At 37.2% G+C, this 21,435-nt stretch overlaps 1 protein-coding gene across 1 annotated transcript in view; it reads right to left on the reverse strand.

Moving 5' to 3' along the window:
- The window catches only part of LOC150082492 (uncharacterized), a 75,753-nt gene that overhangs the window by 13,727 nt on the left and 40,591 nt on the right, over positions 1-21,435 (reverse strand). Inside the window, exons 4-6 of the mRNA XM_090377529.1 lie at positions 19,007-19,112; positions 12,673-12,987; positions 4,775-4,879 (exon numbers count right to left, since the gene is read on the reverse strand). Coding sequence (XP_090233655.1) covers positions 4,775-4,879; positions 12,673-12,987; positions 19,007-19,112 — 526 coding nt within the window. The remainder of the gene's footprint in view (positions 1-4,774; positions 4,880-12,672; positions 12,988-19,006; positions 19,113-21,435) is intronic.

Genomic DNA, 21,435 nt, shown 5'->3' on the forward strand with positions numbered 1-21,435 from the left:
GATCTAATCAGTGCTCTATATAAGAGCAGCAAAGTTGTAAGATCTGCTCCCCAAGAGAGGGCAGATAAAGCTCTTAACATGTTGATCTTTTTAAGACAGAAGTACGTATTAATTTAACATGTTCAAAAAAGTTGAGCTTACTGTCCAGGATTTTACACATTGCTGGCAATCGGAATGGTGGAATTTGAAATTCGAAGTTCAGGATCTGGATGCAATTTGCGTTGACTGCAAAAGTGGATCGCAACTGTTTTCTGTTGGGAAAGATGATATCCATTGAGCTCAGCCCATTTCTGTACTTTATTGAGGGACATCTGCAATTGCCTTTCGATAGATCTCACGATCTGAGAATGGCAAGAAACAGAGAGATCGTCAGCATAAAGGTAAGCCTCTACAGTATTTGGGAGTTCTTTTGTAATAGACTCAATTCTGAGGGCAAACAAGGTTGCACTCAAAACTGATGCTTGCGGTACTCCTTCTTCCTGCGAGAATGTAGCAGAAAGGGAATTTTGATATCTCACCTGGAAAGATTGGCTTTTGAGGAAGTTCCTAATAAATATGGGCAGGTTGCCTCATAGACCAAGATTATATAGGTCACTGAGAATGCCATACCGCCAGGTAATATCAAATGCCTTCTCTATATCAATGGAGACCATGACAAGGTGTTTGTTTTTCACAAAGGCATTGCGAATTTCAGATTCTGCCTTGATCATCAGATCTAGGGAGGACCTGTTTTTGTGAAAGCCACGTTGACAATTACTCAGTAGATGTTGAGTTTCAATGATCCAGGTGAGTCAACTGTGGATCATTTTTTCAAGAATTTTACCGAGATATTGGTCTGTAACTATTAGGACTGGAGGGATCTTTTCCAGGTTTCAAAAATGCCAAAACTGTAGCATGGTGCCAAGAGGTTGGATAAATATTTTCCAGGAAGATCCGGTTAAAAAAGACTAGAAGCAGTTGTTTTTGCCATCGAGATGTTGCAGCATAACATAATACAGGGTGTCTCAAAAATATTGGTACAAACGTTTAGGGGAGGTAGGTAACATCTAAAGGAATGTGAATCGCATAGGAACCCATAACCGGAAACGTCACTGTAAGTCGGTAGACGGTTGTTGTTGTTATTTGGTTTTTAGGAGCATTAGCAACTAAGGCCATATTGCTCCGGGATATGCGGTGGTCATTCCCTGACCTTTCCGCATCCTCCATATTTGGTGGTGACGGGCTCGAACACCGGTCTAATCAAGAAGCGCGTGCTACGCACTGCGGCTCCTTCCCACCTGGCTACGGAGGCGCCCGGTAGACGGTGCTGTTCATCAGTTCGCGAGAGGGAAAATTTCTGGTTTACTCATTCAAGCAGTAGTCGCCGCACGAAGAGCATGCATTGATATACGAACTGTGAGCTGGCAGACATGCACCTAGTGTATGGATTAGCAGAGGGCAATAGACGAGCCGCTCAACAAATTTATGGAGAACACTTCCCAGACAGACATGTACCGGACCACCATTTGTTTGCGTGTGTGCATCAAAATTTGTGCGATTATGGGTCATTTAGAGGTGACAGGAGTAGTGCAGGCAGACCACATTCGACGCGAACTCCCGCCATGGAAGAAAGTATGTTGAATGCCGTCCAGAATAATCCTACTACCAGCACACGTGCCGTTGTCTCTGCCTTAGGAGTGTCTCGTTGCAGTGTACAGCGGGTCTGGCACGACGATTCCTTACACCCCTTTCATCTCCAAAAGGTTCAGTTACTGCTCCCCCAAGATCATCCTGCACGTGTGGCTTTTGCGCAGTAGTTTCTCCAAGGAAGTGTTCAAGACTTGAATTTTCCAGCCTATGTTTTGTTCACGGATGAGGCTTATTTCACTCGGGAAGGCTTATTCAATCAGCATAATGTTCATGTGTGGGCTCACGACAACCCACACGGTGTGCGCCCCCATGCGACACAACATCGCTTTGCAATAAATGTGTAGGCAGGTATGGTCAGTGACTGCTTAGTCGGCCCATACCTGTTACCATCCCGCATGAACTCCGCTAAACATCAGATCTTTCTTGAACAAGTTCTATCAGGGTTACTTGACGATGTTCCAGCAAATGTGAGATGCAACATTTGGTTTCAACATGACAGGGCACCTGCCCATTATGGAAGGTGTGTTTGTGACCATTTGAACAGGCGTTTTGGGCATCGATGGATTGGCTGTGGTGGACCCGTTGCCTGGACCCCACACTCACCTGATTTATCGAGCCTTGATTTCTTTCTGTGAGGGGGCCCTCAAATCTATCGTGTATGAATCGCCTGTGGAGATGGAAATGGATCTCGTGGTGAGACTCGTCTGTGCTGCTGCTACTGTCAAAGAAACCCCGGGTGTGTTCGACCGCGTCCGCCAATCTATGCTGCGTCGGTGTCACGCATGCATCGCGTCTCATGGTGGAGCCTTTGATATTTCAAAGAACTAAGGAAACTGTGGAAAACTTCCACAACAAAAGTAGAAAAAGCTAAATGAGAATAGGAGATGGGTAAAATATTACAACTAGATGAAATGCACTCTAGGAAGGAAATATGAAGCTTGTTCCAAGAAGACAGAGAGATAAAGAGGGGATTCCAGGCTTGCTTTCCTTTCTGTAGTTCTTAATCTTGAGCAGACCAAAATGAACTACAGACAAGAAAGGAAGAGGTTGAAAATGCAACAAGACTTATGAAAAACAATAGATCAACTGGGGAAGATGGTATATAAGCAGAGCTGATAAAATATATATGGAGGAGAAGAAATGAAAGAAGAAATATACAAACTGGTAAAGGAAATCAGGAAAAAGGAAGTAATGCTCCAAGAATGGAGGGTTGCTGTAATATGCCACATCCACACAAAAGATGACAAAACTGTCTGCAGTAACTATAGAGGAACATCTTTGTTAGATGTCACAAGATATTTTTGAAGATCTTGGCATGGACACTGGAAGCATATGCAGAAAAGTAACTAGGGGACCATCAGTGTAGTTTTAGGAGGGACTGTTTGACCAAATCGTCATAGTCAGAATGATACTAGAGAAATGGTACGAGTTTAACATTAACAGGCACCAATTGCTCACTGATTACAAGCAAGCTTATCATAGTATCAGTAGATACAAGCCATTTATAGTCCCGGGAACTGAACATATCAACAAAAATTGTTAATTTGATAAAAATGATCCTAAGTGAAAATCCAAGGATATATATATATATATATATATTTTTTCTTTTATTGAGTAAAGCGGCCCCTAGCCAAAAAAATCTGGCAAATCTGCCATACATATAGACATGGTATAGTACAGTATACAATTATTAACAATATTCTTATATACATGAGACCTTGTATACATGTATATCATCAGTCAATTCAATTATCACATTACAAATCAACTATATGTGCAGAGGTCATTCCCTCAGCTACAGCACAATGAACTGGACAAGTAGGCTACAAAAGAAAATCCAAGGATAGCTATTTAAACCATTCAAAGTGAGAAGAGGATTAAGAAAGGGAGATACCCTCTCAATGACTTCATTCAACCTCAGCCTAGAAGCAACCATAAAGAAATAATAATAAACTCAGGAGGCACTATTCGACAGAATGGTGTGGCATATGGCTTTTGCTAATGATGTAGTGGTATTAAGTGGAAGAGCAAATCACCTGAAAGAAAATGTATAGCAACTGGAAGAGGGTTCAAAGGAGCTGGGCCTAGAGATCAACACTGATGTAACCAAGTATATGATTAACACCAAGCAAGATTGTGAGACATCAAGGGTTTTGAGAAAGGAGAAGGAAAAGTTTTGAAGGAGTGCAGCAGTTCAAGTACTTGGGTGATATGTGTCCTACCAGAAACTATTTGGATCTTCAAGTGTTTTGAGAAAGATGAAGTTTACCATTTACAAAATGATAATAAGATTAGTTATTGAAGACAGACAGTGGAGGATAAGAACAAACCAAGAATTGTACCAACTTTATAGACCTAGATGTGGTAACAGAAATAAAGAAAGGAAGGCTGCGATGGGTGGAAAGGATGGAGGAAAACAGACCTGCCATCAAAGTCATGCACCAAAACCACGAAGGAAGACAAAAGACGGGAGGAAATGGCTCAACAACATGGAAGACTTGAGAAGAATGGGAGCAGAGAAGAGTAGGTGGGCATTTAAGGAGGCCAAGATCTTAACAAGGGTCATAGCACTAGAGGAGTGAGGGAGTGGTATAAAAAAAAAAAAAAAAAAAAAAGCAAGTAAATAATAATAAATAAATAAAAACAAGATGTCCACATTTCAAGGCCCAGGTTTGCCCATGTGAAACCAAGATGGCCCAACTCAGAATGGAATAGGATATAGTCATAGCCAGTCTTATCAATGGCTGAACCCCCAAACCTCACTGATATCCCCCTCTTATTTATTCTTAGCTCATTGGTTCTCTCAGAAACTACATAACCTCAGTATTGCCACCTATAGTGGATGCTACTGATATCTATGGTACTCTTTTGATGCTTGGTTTGCTCTTATTACTTTGCACATCATGAGCTGAACCTAAACCTTTACATCTGATAACAAGTGATATAAAAAAAAAATGGCAGTATCTTTCCTATGTAAAATATATTTTTATACTTAATTTCATATATTTTGTAATTTAAAAGTATGCTTTATTCTCTCTTCCCTTTTAGTTTAAATATAAAGCAAAGTATTTAAAAAGTATTTAAAATTAAAAGAATATATAAAAAACATTCACTATAAAGAAAAGCTTCTACAAATTATGCCTACCAGTCTGCCCAACACTAGCTTGCTGGCCTGAAGTAAAACTCTGTGGATGTGATGTAACTGGAGAATGCTGGTTAGCATTAATAGCTTGGGGAGACATCATTTGGCCTAAAAATATGTAAAGGTGTATCATAAACACATATAAAGCTGAACTGGCATACAATAATTTTAACACACAAAATATACATAATTTCAGTCTATATGAGACAATATTTTGTATTGCCTTCCCTCTTTTTTGTATTATGGCAGTTTTACTAAACTAGCTCCACTTATTAGTCTATAACAAAGACCCTAAAAGTGGATTTCATGTCCCAAAAAGTGTTGCCAAATTTTGGCATCATATCAGCATTATTTTCACTCTGATTTCATTTCTGCATATATTTATGTAACTGATTAAAATACAATTATTCAAGTAATACGTTAAATATTTATGATACCATTGCTTCCTATTAGGTAGTCAGTTCATTCTCTTTGATATCTAATAACGTCAGGCAATCCCCAAGAGAGATATATGATATTGCCTAAAAACCAGAGTGTCATCAAAGATATGTTTGTTGTTTTTTTGGTTTTTAGGAGCATTAGCAACTAAGGCCATATTGCTCCGGGATATGCGGTGGTCATTCCCTGACCTTTCTGCATCCTTCATATTTGGTGGTGACGGGCTCGAACCCCGGTCTAATCAAGAAGCGTGTGCTACGCACTGCTGCTCCTTCCCACCTGGCTACGGACGCGCCTCATCAAAGATAAGCATAGGAGCAGAAGAGTCCTTTCTGAGAGATATGACAGGACTGAGTTTTAGAAGGATTGAAATGAACTAAGTTACCTTTGCCGCACTGGTTTGTCTAGTTCTGCCTTGAACTTATTTAAGTTGCTGACCTCCACTACAACAGATGGAAGTTTGTTCCAACTTTCAACCGCCCACTGGCTAAAGGTGAATTTCCGCACATCTATTCTAATTGTCTTTCCTCAATTTGAATTTATGATCCCTCAGGTGAGTAATTTGAGCAATCCTATTAGCATTCAGCTTGCTCAACACATTCAAGGCCTTATACACCTTAATCAGATCACCTCACAGGTGCCTACTCTCCAGGCAAGAGCACCCCCTTTGTTCCCCTCACCAATCTCACTGCCCTTCTCTGTATTCATTCCAGCAGTTCTACATCTTTCCTAAAATGAGGCCTCCAGTCCTGTATACAGTACTCAAGGTGTGGCCTGACCGTTGCCTTATACAAGGGGACAATCACCACCTTATCCCTGCTAGCAAAATTTCTGTATATCATTGACAAGACAACATGAGCTACCCTTGCAGCCTTTTTGCACTGCTCAGAAAACTTCATATCTGACTGCACACTTACTCCAGGTCCTTTTCATTCTCCACTACCCTGAGTGTAGTACCACCCAGTTGACACGTTACCCTGGGGTTCTGCTACACATATGTAGTACTGAGAGGTGGCAACTGAAGTTTAACATTTGTCAATGTTAAACTTCAGTTGCCACCTCTCAGCCCATCTGCTCAACTTTTCCAGATCCAAATGCAGTAGTATACTATCATTACTGTCATTAAACAACCCTGCCAACCTTTGTATCGTCTGCAAACGTAGGCATTAACCCTGATACACCTTCAATATCACTGCTAAATACTGAAAACAGCAATAGGCCCAACACAGAACCCTGGTGGACTCCATTAATAACATTATTCCATGAAGAGCAGTGTCCGTTGATAACCACTCTCTGTCTTCTCCCATTCAACCAACCTTTTATTCATTGTAGCAATTTGCCCTTAATGCCATACTGCTCCAATTTGTACAGTAGTCTTCCTTGTGCCACGTATCAAAAGCTTTCCTAAAATCCAAGTATATCATATCAGAATTATCCTTTTCATCCAATTCCTTTGTAACCACATCATAGTATCCAATCAAATTTGTCAGACAAAACTTCCCCTTAACAAACCCATGATGTGTCTGAACTATAACTGCAGTCTTGTCTAGATGATCCTGCATTGCTTCCTTAACCAGTGACTCCATTATTTTTCACTGGAACAGAAGTTAGACTAACAGGTCTGTAATTACCCGTGTCACCCTTTGATCTCGCTTTGTGAACTGGGGACACATTTGCACATCTCCAGTCCATGTGGACCTTACCTGAGTCCAAGGAAGCTGTCATAATTATGGCTAAAGGTTTACTCCCATCCACCCCAGGTGCTTTCCTTATGTTTGACCTCAACAATTTCTCCTCCACTTTGCTCTCAGTTTGATAAATTTCTGGCATGCCCTTCCTCGAATAACTCCTCATGTGTGAATTCCAAGTGATTAGTGTGGTTGGGAGAAAGAGAGGCAAAAATGAATTTGACAGAATGTGGCAGAGAGATTTTAAGCCAAGGACGATCGAAAAGAGAAGATTTCAAATTGCTAAGTCTCTGACAGGGAATATCAGAGTGGACATAAGCACAAGTACTGCCTTTGAAGTGAAAGAAATCATACAACAAATAATTTGGACAACCATGATGGGTAGTGGTTGAATCAAATAATAACTGGGATTCTGTTAGAAAGAGTACATGGGGTTGGGCAGACTGCAAAGCTAAATGAACATTACTGAGATTGGAACTGAGACCATGTGTATTTGTGAAATGAACAAGGAAGTGTTTGGGAGGTTTAGATCTTTTTGCAGATAAGTTTGCTCTATTGTTTGACAATTCGTGATATATTCAGTAGTAAGAAAAGGTGGAGTAGGGCATACTGTATGAAGCAATAAAATTCTTGGATATGGTGTGCACATGGCAAGGATGACGATATGGATTTTTAATTTTTCCAAAATTTTGATTTAAAAAAAAAAAGAATACAGTATGTCAATTTAATATCAGATCAATAAAGCATTTAGGGCATAAGCCTCAAGCTATGGAAAAGTCTAGACTATGTATAAGTATAGTGCGAAAGCATCAATAATACATAGCCAAATCTGAATGAACAGAATATTAACAAAGCGGCATCGTTTTAAGTTATATCTCATATTGTGAATACCTTCACAACGAGTTGCCATGATATTGCACTACTTCGAATAAGTAACGCTTCACCTGAGGAGAAGACTAATGTTACTTATTCTCAGATGGATACCACCACCCAGACGGCACCGTTTCAGGGCTATTTGGCCCTTCTTCGGTGGGTGGGTAGGTACCCGACTGATGGGTGGGTAGGTACCCATCACTCGGGTACCTACCCACCCACCGAAGAAGGGCCAAATAGCCCTGAAACGGTGCCGTCTGGGTGGTGGTATCCATCTGAGAATAAGTAACATTAGTCTTCTCCTCAGGTGAAGCGTTACTTATTCGAAGTAGTGCAATATCATGGCAACTCGTTGTGAAGGTATTCACAATATGAGATATAACTTAAAACGATGCCGCTTTGTTAATATTCTGTTCATTCAGATTTGGCTATGTATTATTGATGCTTTCGCACTATACTTATACATATCAGATCAAAATACATTGCAGTTCGAAGTTACTACTGTTCTGTGACTAACAATATTCAGTTTTACATATTTTGATTACAAATTACTCAAAATATGTCTACAACGAAATTCAAAGTCTGAGCTGGGTCCAACGACTTATGAACATTTTGTCTAATTCAAAAAGACTATTGGAACTAACTACATACAAACGTCATTATAATGAAATTAAATGAAGCTATAATGAAAATTTGCTAGTGTACAACATATAGTACCATTATACAGTACATGGCACTTTGAAATTTAAAATTCTATTCTCCCCTAAGAATACGTAAGCACATAATTCATTTTATTTACACCACTCAAAAAAAAAAAAAAAAAAAAAAACACTGATTGCTAATGAAGATGCTGTGCATCTTGCATTATTAACTCTTGAAAATTAAAAATGTTATAGGCATAAAATATAAAGATGAAGCTATTAGCCTCTTCATTTTCCAGTTTAAAAAATCATTCAAACATGTGAAATTTCGTCATTATTTTCTTCTTATTGTGTGGTGGTTTCCAGGACTGGCACTAGGGGAATGTGCAAGTGAGGCGGTGCCTAAAATAGGCACTGCTAGATGCGCTACTGCATCTATATGCTTGTTAAGATATAATAGAAATTAGGTACCTCAGGAACCCAATTCAAATGTCAGCAGCACAGCTTGGAAACCAGACACCTTAGAGGAGTTCTGATTGAACCATATAGGGCTATGAGAAATGAAAGTAAAATGAAAAAGGGTAAAATTTTCACTGTTATAAATGATTACAAAACTAGGGAGCATAAATTCAAATTTGAGTGGAAGAGGTTTAAACTGGTTTGCAAAAAGTTTTCTTTTGGTCAGTGAGTTGTTAATTATTGATTGGAAAAAATTGCCTCCATGGGTGGTTGAGGCTGACAGCTTGGGGAAATTCAAAGCTCAGCTGGAGAAATATCTCCAGATGAGCTTTGAATTTCGTTTGGTTTATTCATTTTTTTTTTGGCTGGTGCATTATTGTAAGATGTAAAATCTTACACATTTAATATTTTAGAAATGAGTGAGATTTATTTAAAATAAAGCTTAGGAAATAGCAAAATAGGACAGTAAACATTACCAGTCACTAATATTATTCTAGGTCACTCACAAGGAATTAAATTTAGACAAGGTTGAATTAGAGAAGGGAGCGGTAAGCTATTAGCAATTAGGGGTACATTTCAGTTCCCACCATGGCAAAGAACAAACAATAACAACGGGAATGGTGGCAGCGATTACTGGCGTGCAGGTGCGAATAACTATGGCTCTGAAAGAACAAAGGGCTGTAGACTGAACATTGTCGGGCATCCCTTTGTCCGGTGACACGTAGATATTGGCCAGGTAGTAAATACGGGTCAAATTACTCCGGTTAGCAATCACATTGGCGTCTGACTGTCGGCGATGGCAAGGTTATTAGATCATGTAAAATAAATCTGCTAAGTTTAACAAGGGGTGGCGAAGGTGACGGCGAACTTCAAAGCAGCGGATTGCCTGGGAAAAATTTGGAAATTTATTAAAATGAGCTCTGAATATACAGCTTGAGAAATTTTAAAGGACGAATAGGAAATGATGAAAGTTGACAAAATGAGAAGATTGGGTAAACTCAGAAAAAAGGCGGACAGGAATTATGAGGGGCATTGCTGAATTCAGAGTAACAAAAAGTGAGTGAGCATGGGTTAATGAGACACAGTTCCCTCAGTTGAGCTTTATGCAGGTGGTTATAGAAATGAGTTAGTCAGATCCCTCAGTTGGGCTTTATGTGGGCGGTTATGAAGATGAGTTAGAAACAGTGAGAACCCCGAGTTGAGTATGTGGGGGTGTGTGGAAATGAGTTAGGAAAGACAGAGTTGAGTTTTTGACAATGTTAGTGGGAAAATGAGTAATAAATTGTGTAGGGTTAGATAAGTCCTGTCCTATCCTGTCAGCCAGCTGGGAAAGATCTGACAAAGTTAAGATGGAGTAGTGAAGGATTAGATAAGTTTAGTGCAGTCAGTAAGTTAAGGAAAAGTTAGTGGAGTTTCATAATAGAAGAGAACAGCCGAATCAGTCCGTCATCGGAAGGCAAGGGTAGTGGCCTGTATGCAAATAAGCCTAGTCCGTCATCGGAGGAAGGCAAGGGTAGTGGCCCGTATGCAAATAAGTCTGTCCGTTATAGGAAGGCAAGGGTAGTGCCCCGTATGCAAATAAGTCTAATCCGTCATCGGAGGAAGGCAAGAATAGTGGCCCGTATGCAAATAAGTCTGTCCGTTATAGGAAGGCAAGGGTAGTGGCCCGTATGCAGATGAATGAAGTGTAAGGAGAATAAGCCTGTCCGTCATCTAAAGGCAAGGGTAGTAGCCCGTATGCAAACGATGAAGTGTATGGAGAAATAAACCTGTCCGTTATAGGAAGGTAGTGAAAGTGGCCAGGGTGAAAATAAGTAGTGTAAGGAGAAAAATAACCCTAGTCGATCATCTGAAGGCAGTGATAATGGCAAGGCGCAGATAAGTGAGCTGAGAAGATAAAGTTGTAATTCCTAGTCCGCCAGAATAGCTGAACCGAAGGTTAAGTAGCAGTATCGAAGACGAGCTCATAATTTCCTAAAAGACACAATGATGCCCTATCCAGACGTAGACTACAGCCCATGGAGAAACTAGAAGTTCTGAGATGAATGCAGTTGGCAAACGATGATGCCATTCCCAGACAAGGAGCTGAAGGACCCAAAACGGAGAAATCCGATTCGTAAAATTAAGTAAGTGACTAGTTATATAGTATTCTCCCTCACAAATAAAGGACTGTTGGAACTCTAATATCAGATTAGTATAATGGTTAGAAAGATGTTAAGGGAAGGATGTACAAAAATATAATTATATATACATAATATAGAGATAAATCAGATAGGGGTTTTGATTAATGTATAATTAGACATATGTAGAAAGGCAAAGGAGAGAAATTTGATATTTGTTATTAGTTATTGTTTAACATATAGGTACGATATATTTTGGAAGGCAAGGGTGGAGAAATACAGAGAAAGAATAGCCTTATGAATGTAGCTAACACTTGGGACCAGCAGTAGTCCAGAAATTGATGTCAAATGTACTATCTGTCTTGATTAGAGAAAGTTGTGAAATTATATTCCCCAAGACAAAATGGGGTACTAATTAAACGGAAGTTAAGAGTGAAATTCCTAAATCAATACATAAGGTAAGAATTTGATTTAAAGTGGAGAAAGGGTGTACCTAATCCTCTTAAGTAATTATTATTCATGTGTGAAGAAGCTATAGCAGTTTTTGTAAAGATATTAAGTTTGTTGTGTATAAAGAAATAACCTTTCTAGTGCAAAACCAATGTATTTAATTGCCATATATAACTGATAATACATAGGCAAATTTGAGTAATAATAATATGTGCTTGAGAGTTGATAATTTTTATATTGTGTATATAAGTGTAAATAAAATGTTATGTTATATATTAATGTGTGTGTTGTTTGTCATTCTTGAACACTCAGCCTGTCTGAAGGGAATTATAAATAATTGAGAAGTTCCCTTAAATCTGGAATTCTCCTGTAAAGTAAAGTCAGATGTGTAAGTGGGGAAATTAAAATAAGGTGGACAACAACTCATATAAGGGAACAAAAAATAAAACAAATAATAATTAAAATAAATATAAAATATATATATCTAAAGTCATTTTTAAATTCCACCCCCCACATTATGTTGCCTGTACCAATACCTAAATAGCAAATAATATCTCAAGGCATGGATACTTGCTCTCCTTAGCAGGCATATATAATAAATAAGCCTAAGCAGGCATGCATAATTACACATAATAAATAACATAATGTTTACTTTAACATATTAATATACAGCTTTAATATACATTAATACACTGAACTGTATGGCTAGTAAAGGTGACAAAAGCAAAACAGTTACAGATTGTACATAAGTTTCTTTTAACCCTTCATATTGCAAGGAAGCCCAGTGCTTCCATGCACCATGCTAATACTAATCACTGATTTGTATCTTTAATCAATGAATGCAACCTTGTTATTTTTAAGACACCCTTAGAGGTGTAGCACCAAGACCACAAAGTTAAACTGACAAGCTTCCAATAAATAAATCATTTTCATTGATTTTGCTACTGGGGGTATATTAGATAGGTGTGTGTGTGTGTGTGTGTGTGTGTGTGTGTGTGTGTGTGTGTGTGTGTGTGTGTGTGTGTGTGTGTGTGTGTGTGTGTGTGTGTGTGTGTGATAATTAATAAATTTTTTAGCTGATGCTATGAGTTTTATGCTTGTGTGGTATCAAATTTAGTATAGAATCATAATAGAATGACCTACTGGATTATTTTCTTCCACTCTTTATTGCCATAAGTAGTGGAAAAGATAATTATTGCTTGCTATTTAAAGTATAAAACAACCAAACACACCTTGAGAGATGTTATATTGCTGCTGCTGTATCATGGAAGACCTAGAATAATTCAATGACTGATGCGGTTGCGGTGGATTTTGTTGTGGTTGGTGTGGAGACTGAGCTGTCTGTTGTTGCTGCTGCTGCTGCTGTTGTGATTGCTGTGGCTGAGTTTGTGGTTGGTTTTGAGGCTGCTGAACTTGAGACTGTTGCTGTTGTTGCTGCTGCTGTTGTTGTTGAGACTGGCCTACTGAAATGCTTGAACTATAACCTGCATGTGGGGAACCACCCATTGGAAGAGATGAGTTGGTGACTGTTGAAGGCATTGAATTAGCTGAAATATAGAATGATATACAAGGTTAATGTCTGGGAAATAAGTAAACTTCACATTCAAAATAACACTTCCAAAATCACATGAAATAATAAAAGAAAGGTCCTTTTCTATGTAATGCAACTCTAAAGAGTATTAGTATATTCTATTCAAATGTAAAATTCATTCTACGTTACTATGTGAATTGGTAACACAAGAAGCCATTACTAATGTAATGATTTCCATTAAAAAGACAACTATTACGAGAAGTGGTCAAGTTCCGAAAACAGAGTATATAAAATATATTAATAAATTATAGAACAGATTATTTTGATATCTTAATTGTCTTATGCAGTTTCTAACATTTAATTTTTTATTTTGGTAGGTGGAAGAAGAACAAATATCCAGAAAATCAAGTATTGTTCGGTAATCAAATTTTTCCCAAAGAGGGCAGAAATGCTAAAGAAATATATGAAAAAATGACTAGTGCTTGGGGAAAGTACGACCCAATCCTTCTGGTCATCTGCCACCTAGTGTTGCCTGGTAACACAGAGGGGCAGCATTCCTCCATGTGGTGTGGGTATACCTCATATACTAGATGCCACATTTGAAGTCCTGCACATGGGGGTTATACCCAGGGTTACTAACAAGTCCCACCATCGTGAAGGTGCAAGCAGAGGATAATGGCTGTCACAGACAAACCAGACTTTGCCAAAATTAAGTCCATCGTTGCCTGAAAATTAAATCCGTCTTAGCTTGGCTTGCTATGACAGCCTCAAGGACCCAAAAATGTCTAATATAATTTTAATATAATATATTTATTTATTTATTTTTCTGATGTTGATGCTACCTATCTGGCTGGTGGTATTTAGTACTGTATTCCAGTGCCATGACAATCACAGTAGGACCCTTGTTGACCAATGCAAAATTCTAATAAGTAATAAGTTCCTGCTACATAACTAGTTACACCATGAGAAGGACTATATTCAGTCTGGACCCCAGCAGTTTGCCACAAGACTAGCTTAAGAGATGTTGGGATCTTCTTGTCAGACAGCCCCCAAACCCTTCAGTAAGCTGACTAAGGCTACATCTCAAAAAAGAAATAGGATAGCAAGGAAAAAAATAGTGAAACAATGGTTTTAAATGATGATTTTTTTCTTTTTTTCACTTTTACATTTTAGCTTCTCATTGTATAGTTTAACTGCAGATAACGATTTTTGTTACTAAATGTGCAATATTTGCTTAAAATGTTTAAGTGTCATACCTTCACTTTTATAGTCCATTTTCCATAAAATATGATTTTCCACTTCCTTTATGTGTATTTTACAATGTATCAGATTATTGGGGCAAATCCTGCACATTAGTGTCTTAGCTACCCTAATAACACAAGCAGCAAAGTGAAATGAGCACTACTTGAGATAATGCCACCTCAAAATCAGGTTGTTTATTTAACTTTGTAGATTGTATTATTAGCAAAATTAACATACTAATAATGCAACTGGGGGGCTTAGAGGGGAACATTCTGTGTGTTATCAGACACTCAGTCTAAAACACTGATGGATCCAATATCTTTCTATTTTAGAAGATTAAGGAGAAGTCCAGTTGGCCTGCCTCCCTAAAATCCACTTATGCACACCTTCTCGATGGTAAGCCCTGTTACGTCATTTTGGTGGCAACGAACATGTAGAGAGGTTCTCTTCAAGACGCCTGGTCAGTGTGAAGAGCAAAAGACCAAACCCTCCAGCACATGACAACATGACAAATCAAATGGCCCTTAGTCCCCAACAGCTTTCACTCTCCCTCTTACAGCAGCGAGAGGATCAGAGTAGAAGCAGAGGGTGCTAAGAATCTCTGGGTATGACCAGGCTGCCATGCATGGAAACTGAACTTGGCCTGTTACAACGTAAGATCGCTCATCGGTGAAGATAGAATATTAGAACTGGAAAAGGAATCAGAAAATGTGAATTGGAATATCATCGGCTTGGCAGAAACAAGAAGAAGAAATGAATCACTTATAAATTTATCAAGTGTAAATCTGCTGTACACCAATGGAAACAGTGAAAAGAGCGGAGGTCGAGTTGGCTTTCTGGTCTATAAAGATATAAAAAAACAACATTTTGGAATTCAAAAGTACATCACCAAGGGTTTCAAGACTACTACTCAGGATTTCTAAGAGGTACAAACTAAAGGTTATAATGATATATGCACCAACATAAATTGAGACTTCTAGATGAACAGAAAACTCATTACTCCATTATTATGGGGGACTTCAATTCTAAGGTTGGAAACAGACAAAACAGCACAGAAAGGGAAACTATAGAAAATTTTGGAACTGGTGAAAGAAATGAAAGAGGTGAAAGAGTTGCGGCATTTGCAGAATCTCAAGGAATGTCAGTAATGAACACTTTTTTCAAAAAAAGGGTGAACAGAAAGTGGACATGGAAGAGCCCAAATGGATTAACAACTAATGAAATTGACTTTCATCCCCACTAACGGAAGATATATTGCGAATGATGTTACTATCCCGAACAAGGTAAATGTTGGAAGCCATCACAGAATGGTAAGAAGCACACTTGATATAGATGTAAGAAAAGGAAAAAACTGACTCGAATAAATAATACAAAGGTTTTTGAGATAACAGAAGATGAGAAAAAGCAGTATGTGCTGGAACTTAAGAGTAAGTTTGAGCTTCTGAAGACCTTTCAGGACCAAGATATCGACGAGGAATACAACAATTTTCTGAAAGTGATAAAGTCCGAGAAACCTATAGGTAAAAAGAAATCCAAAGAAGAAGAAATTAAGTCATGAAACACTTGTCGTGATGAACTGAAGACAACAAATGAAGAGCAAGATCAACAAGATACTGATAAGGACAAAATTGAGTATGCTGAGTTATGCAAAGTCATTATAAAGAGACTCAGAGAGGACATAAGAAGATTTAACACAAGAAAAGTAGAACAAGCATTAAGGGAAAACAAAGGACTTAAATCAGCAGTCATGAGCAGTAATACAGAAAGACAAATGATACTGAAACTGAATAATAGTGATGGTGTCTTATAAATAGCAGAGAAGGTATAATTCAAATAGCAGAAGACTACTATAAAGAATTATATAAGGAGCAAGTAAATAATGCAAGCAGTGGGAAAGGACCACAAATTAGCAACACATACAACATACCCAATATCCTCCCTGATGAGGCAGAATATGCATTGAAGAAAATGAAGAATCAGAAAGCTCCGGGTAAAGATGAAGCCACTGTAGAGTTGTTAAAATTAGGAGGAAAATACATGACACAGAAACTGGCAAGACTCTTAACAAAATACATTAGGAAAGGCAAGGCGCCTAAGGAGTGGAATAATGCAATCATAATTTTGCTGAATAAGAAAGGAGATAATCAGAAATTGGAAATTATAGACCAATTAGCTTGTTGTCCCATGTCTACAAGTTGTTCAGGCTGACTTTGGGAGAGGATTCTCAACTAGGAATCACCTTCAAGTAATATCACAGCTAATGGAGAAAGCAAGTTAACATAAAACGCCATTATGCCTGGCATTTGTGGATTATAAAAAGGCATTTGACTCCACACAGCATAAGGCAATGTTTTGGGCACTGGAAAGACAAGGCATATAGACACCCCATACATTATGATTTTGAAGAAAATATACGAGAATGCTACCTCCTTTATTAGACTAGACAAAGACAGTAGCAAATGTAAAATTGAGAAAGGAATTCGACAAGGGGACACAATATCTCCGAAGTTGTTTACTGCTGCCCTTGAAGATTGGACTGATTGCAGAAAGGAGTCAATGTAAATGGAGAGTACCTAAACCATTTACAATCCCAAAGAATTAGAGGAAAATCTTAATCAGTTATGTAGAGTTTGTGAGGATTTCGGACTAAAGATGAATATGGCTAAAGCAGAAGTCATGATGAACAAGTATGCCACAGAAAGAGATATAATCATTGAAGGAGCAGTAATCAAAAAGGTGGACTCATATACTTATCTGGGAAAAGTAATTAGCTGTAATTATGATAAATGGCTGGAAGTGAAGAGAAGAATAAATTTCAGATGGATAGCATTCAGGAAATATAGTCTGAAACATAAAATAATGAACCAATGTATACTCCCCACCACAACTTATGGAAGGGAAACTTGGGCACTCTCCAAAAGAATGGAAGAGAAGCTGAAAACCACACAGCGAAGAATGGAACAAATTATAATAGGAATCAGACTGTTAGATAAGAAGAGAAATACAGAAATACATGGATTAGGCACCAAACACAAGTAAAGGACACTCTTATCAAAACTAAAGAACTGAAATGGTCTTGGGCTGGACACAGCTCGAAGACATGATGATAGATGGACTAAGAAAATAACAGAATGGTACCCAAGAGGAGCTAAAAGAAAACCTGGAAGACAACAACGGAGATGGACAGATGAAATTCACGAGTTCATGGGTAGTAAACGGATGGCCACTGCACAAAACAGAAGGAACTGGAAAGTTGCTGGAGAGGCCTTCATCATGCAGTGGATTGAAAATGGCTGATGATGATGACGAATGCAACTTAAAGTAGTGACAGACTAATAGTTAATTTCTGAGAGAGAGAGAGAACAGTTTTTGCATAATGTCAGTCAATAAGTAGATCAATTATTTTTGGCACACTTTTAGTCCTTTGTTTTGTATAATTTAAAGGCCCAACAAAAGTCAGGTACGTGTAAAATTGTGGGGAAAGTGGAATCATAAATAAATTTTCATTTAACCTATGGAATGAATGCATTAATGTCCGATAGAAACCACATACTGCACGTAAAAAATAAATACCATCTATAAATCCACCAATTGTGGCCACTAAAGGATTAAAATTAAAAAACAGCAGATGACCAACTACTGACAAACTATCAAGTGCAAAAAATGTCGGCAAGATTTGATTTTCATTTTATAAATCTGTTACCAAATTAAAAAACCCTGGGAAATAATAATTTTTATTTTACAACCATCACTTTAAACAAAAACTTTGCCTAATTTTATTTTTTTTCTCCCCAATAATCTGTGATCTTATTTTAGTTTAATAATAGCATTAACTGGTGAAATGAACTAAACATCATTTTTACATTAATTTTTGACATTCTTCTGTGTTTTTATTCAACTTTTGATTTTGAGCAGGAATAAGCAAACCTGTTGCTTACTTATTTCTGCTCCACAATTTTATTTAGTAAATATATTTACCAAAGTGGTAAAGACAATGTGTGGGATTACTTATATTTCAACCAAAGCACTAAAATAATTAGGAAACCACAAATATATTCAGGGCCAGATTTAAACTTGTTGTGGCCCTAAGCTATAACATTTATGAGGCACTTCTCTCTTACAGTTCACCCTGTAACAAAATTAAAAAAGATTTTTTAAGATGGAGCAAGGCCCCTTATAATGTGAGGTCCTAAGCTATAGTTTGTTTAGCTTATATGTAAATCTGACCCTGCACATATTGAAGTAAAATTTCTGCTTTGGAGATACCTTGGTTCTCTACTGACAGATAACTTTTTGGCCATCAAGACTTGCGCTTATGCTCACATGAGAGACATTATTACCCATGAGTCAACCTAAACTGATAATATAGTTTTAACATGAATAGTATCACCAAAAAAAGGTAAGCCACTGCCTTGAGCTTTATATATAAATAGTGGAATTGCCTTTATGGTGATGCTATTTATATGAAAATATTATTTGCAAGTTAAGCCAACTTGTGGATAACTATATTGTCCCATTATGTAGCTCTGATTTATGTAAGCTTTCGGCCTTTGTAGCTTTGATTTATTTAAACATAAACCAAAGCTATGAAGGCAGAAATGTTGGTATCTCTCAATGGATGAACCAAAGCATCACCAAACTGGCAACTGAATGCAGAAATGCATAAAATTTTCAAATTTCTTGATTATTTAGTTAGTTAAACTACAAGTGTAATAATGCAAAGCTCAGCTTATGTACAGAAAGATAAAATTTACTTTTTTATTTTTTTGAAGCACTGAAGAAATAAAACTTACTCTGACTCATATTAGTGGGTGGTGCTTGATTCTGGGGTATGGAGGAAGCATCAATAGGCTGCCCTTGTTGGTTTGAAGGCGGCATGTGGCTCTGTGCTGGAGGTGGCTATAGAAATTGTTACATTTTATCAATACTGTATCCTTTCTTAGGATTTTACATTTGCATACCTGTCAACTTTCAGAAATCAAAAACTGGAAGACTAAGAGATCCAGCTTAAGCCAGAATGATAACTAACCAATTACATACTGAACAGAATTTAGAAAAATTCAAAATCTCTGTTTCACAACCTTGTTAAAGTTAAATACAGTGCATCACAGTTACATCTCTCAACAAATTTAAAGTAACCTAGTTTCTTTTAACAATAAACACAATTACATTATGCAACATAACACAAACAACACAAATAATGCACCAGTTAATTCAATTACACAAGCATTAAAATTAGATATCAAAAGTTAAATTGGCAAAGGTCAAGAAAACCAACACGAGAACCACGGCAAACTACAGGAATCTTACCAGGCAAACTAGTCTACCGCTACCGCAGTTTCTCCCTACATTCTTGGTAAACAGACGGTATGTGTTATCAGTAGTGGCAGTAGAAGTCGAGAAGGATATACTGATTGACACGTAGGTGTGACAGATGATAATATTATAGTGTTAAGTGATTGATGTTATGATACGTATATATATAAAGAATCTTTCTTTCTTTCTTTTCCTATTATTTCCTAACCTAACCTTTAAAGTTAGGTAAGGAAACCTAACTTTAAAAATGTACAAAGAAATCGTAATATGTTTTTTTAATAGTGAAAACATTCATGTACTCCAATAATCTGCTTTTAATAATGAAAAAAAAAAACAAATAATCATTACGTTGTGCGTCATGCCTATGTGTCAATCAATACATCATGTTTGAATTCTACTGCCACTACCGATAACATACACCGTCTGTTTACTGAAAATGCAGGGAGAAACTGCAGTAGCGACAAACTAGTTTGTCCAGTAAGGTTCCCAAAGTTTTTCATAGTTCTCACATTGGGTTTCTTTATGTTAGCCATTAAATCTTTATGAACTTGACGTAGTATTATCCTATTTTGTTGCTCAACTGATATAAAAAAATCCTGAATTTTTTGAATTGTGCTTGGGCTTTTATCAGTAGATTGCAATTCTTATTGACTTTATTTCTTAATTTTTTAATTAGAATTGAAAATTTTAGAAATATTGTATTTTTGGCCAAAAATACAATAAAAACACTCAATAAAAAAAAAAAAAAAATTAACTATATTAAAATTTGCCAACCGGGCTAGCCAGGTGGGTAAAGTGCCTGCCTGGCAACCTAAAGGTCGCGGGTTCGAATCCCACCTCGCGCTTGGATCACAGTAAAATGCAAAAACTTTGGGAGGTGCATTATGGCCAGAGAAGCTGATGCACCAACAACTAACAAAAAAAAAAAAAAAAAAAAAATTAAAATTTTCAGAAAAATGTTAGTAACATGAAACAAACTCTGTCAAAGTTAAGTTTGTAAAAGCATTAATTGCACACTTTAGCATTTCTCAAACATAACAAATTAAGCCAATATTTACAAAAAATACTTTTAAATTAATATAAATAAATTTCTATTAATTCTGCCTGGAAAATATTACAAACATGAAATAATCCATATCTTTTTTCCCCCAAGGTTCTTGTGACATTCACTCCATGAAAATTCTGAACAAATGAAATACAAAAATAATGGCAATATGTGCTCATCTTTATTTTTCTTATGAATAGCCTCCTTTCCATATTACCACCTCTGCATGGGTATCATTACTAAGAAATGCCACTTGCAAATTGACACCTGCTAAATTCATTACGGAAGAAAAAAAATCACCATGGACCAGCATATTGCGTATTCAGGCTGATATGATATGCAGCATGTAACTCATCCATTATGTCAGTTTCACCATCACAGAATTGTAAAATGGCTTTATTTTCCCTCCAGACACAATGAAGTAATGTAAATGATAACACACTGGCCCACCCAGCTTACACAAAGTGAACAACAATATAAACAGACATAAAACAAGCACATACAAAACTAAAGATACTATTAAGGTAGAAAAAGTAACAACTACTAGTCCCCAACCAGTGAGGCACCAGGGTTACATATTTTTCTGTAGGGCCTGTCAGGTTGCTGGGTTAAACATGTAAACCCACAGAATACACACACACACAACTTCTGTTAGTAGTACATCTCCAGATGTGGAAAAAATTCTGAAAATTATACAACTCATATTGAACAATTAAACTTTACACCAACCGGTATTCAAATAAACAAATTCCAATCCTGCAACTAAAACACTTTATTTACAATAAAATAAAATAAAATATATAGTAGTCTAAAACTGATGTGATTTAATTTACAATAAAATACAAAAAATATAAAATATGA

Source organism: Mastigoproctus giganteus, chromosome 7, assembly GCF_048544385.1.
Source record: "Mastigoproctus giganteus isolate SK-2022 chromosome 7, ASM4854438v1, whole genome shotgun sequence".
NCBI lineage: Eukaryota > Metazoa > Arthropoda > Arachnida > Uropygi > Thelyphonidae > Mastigoproctus > Mastigoproctus giganteus.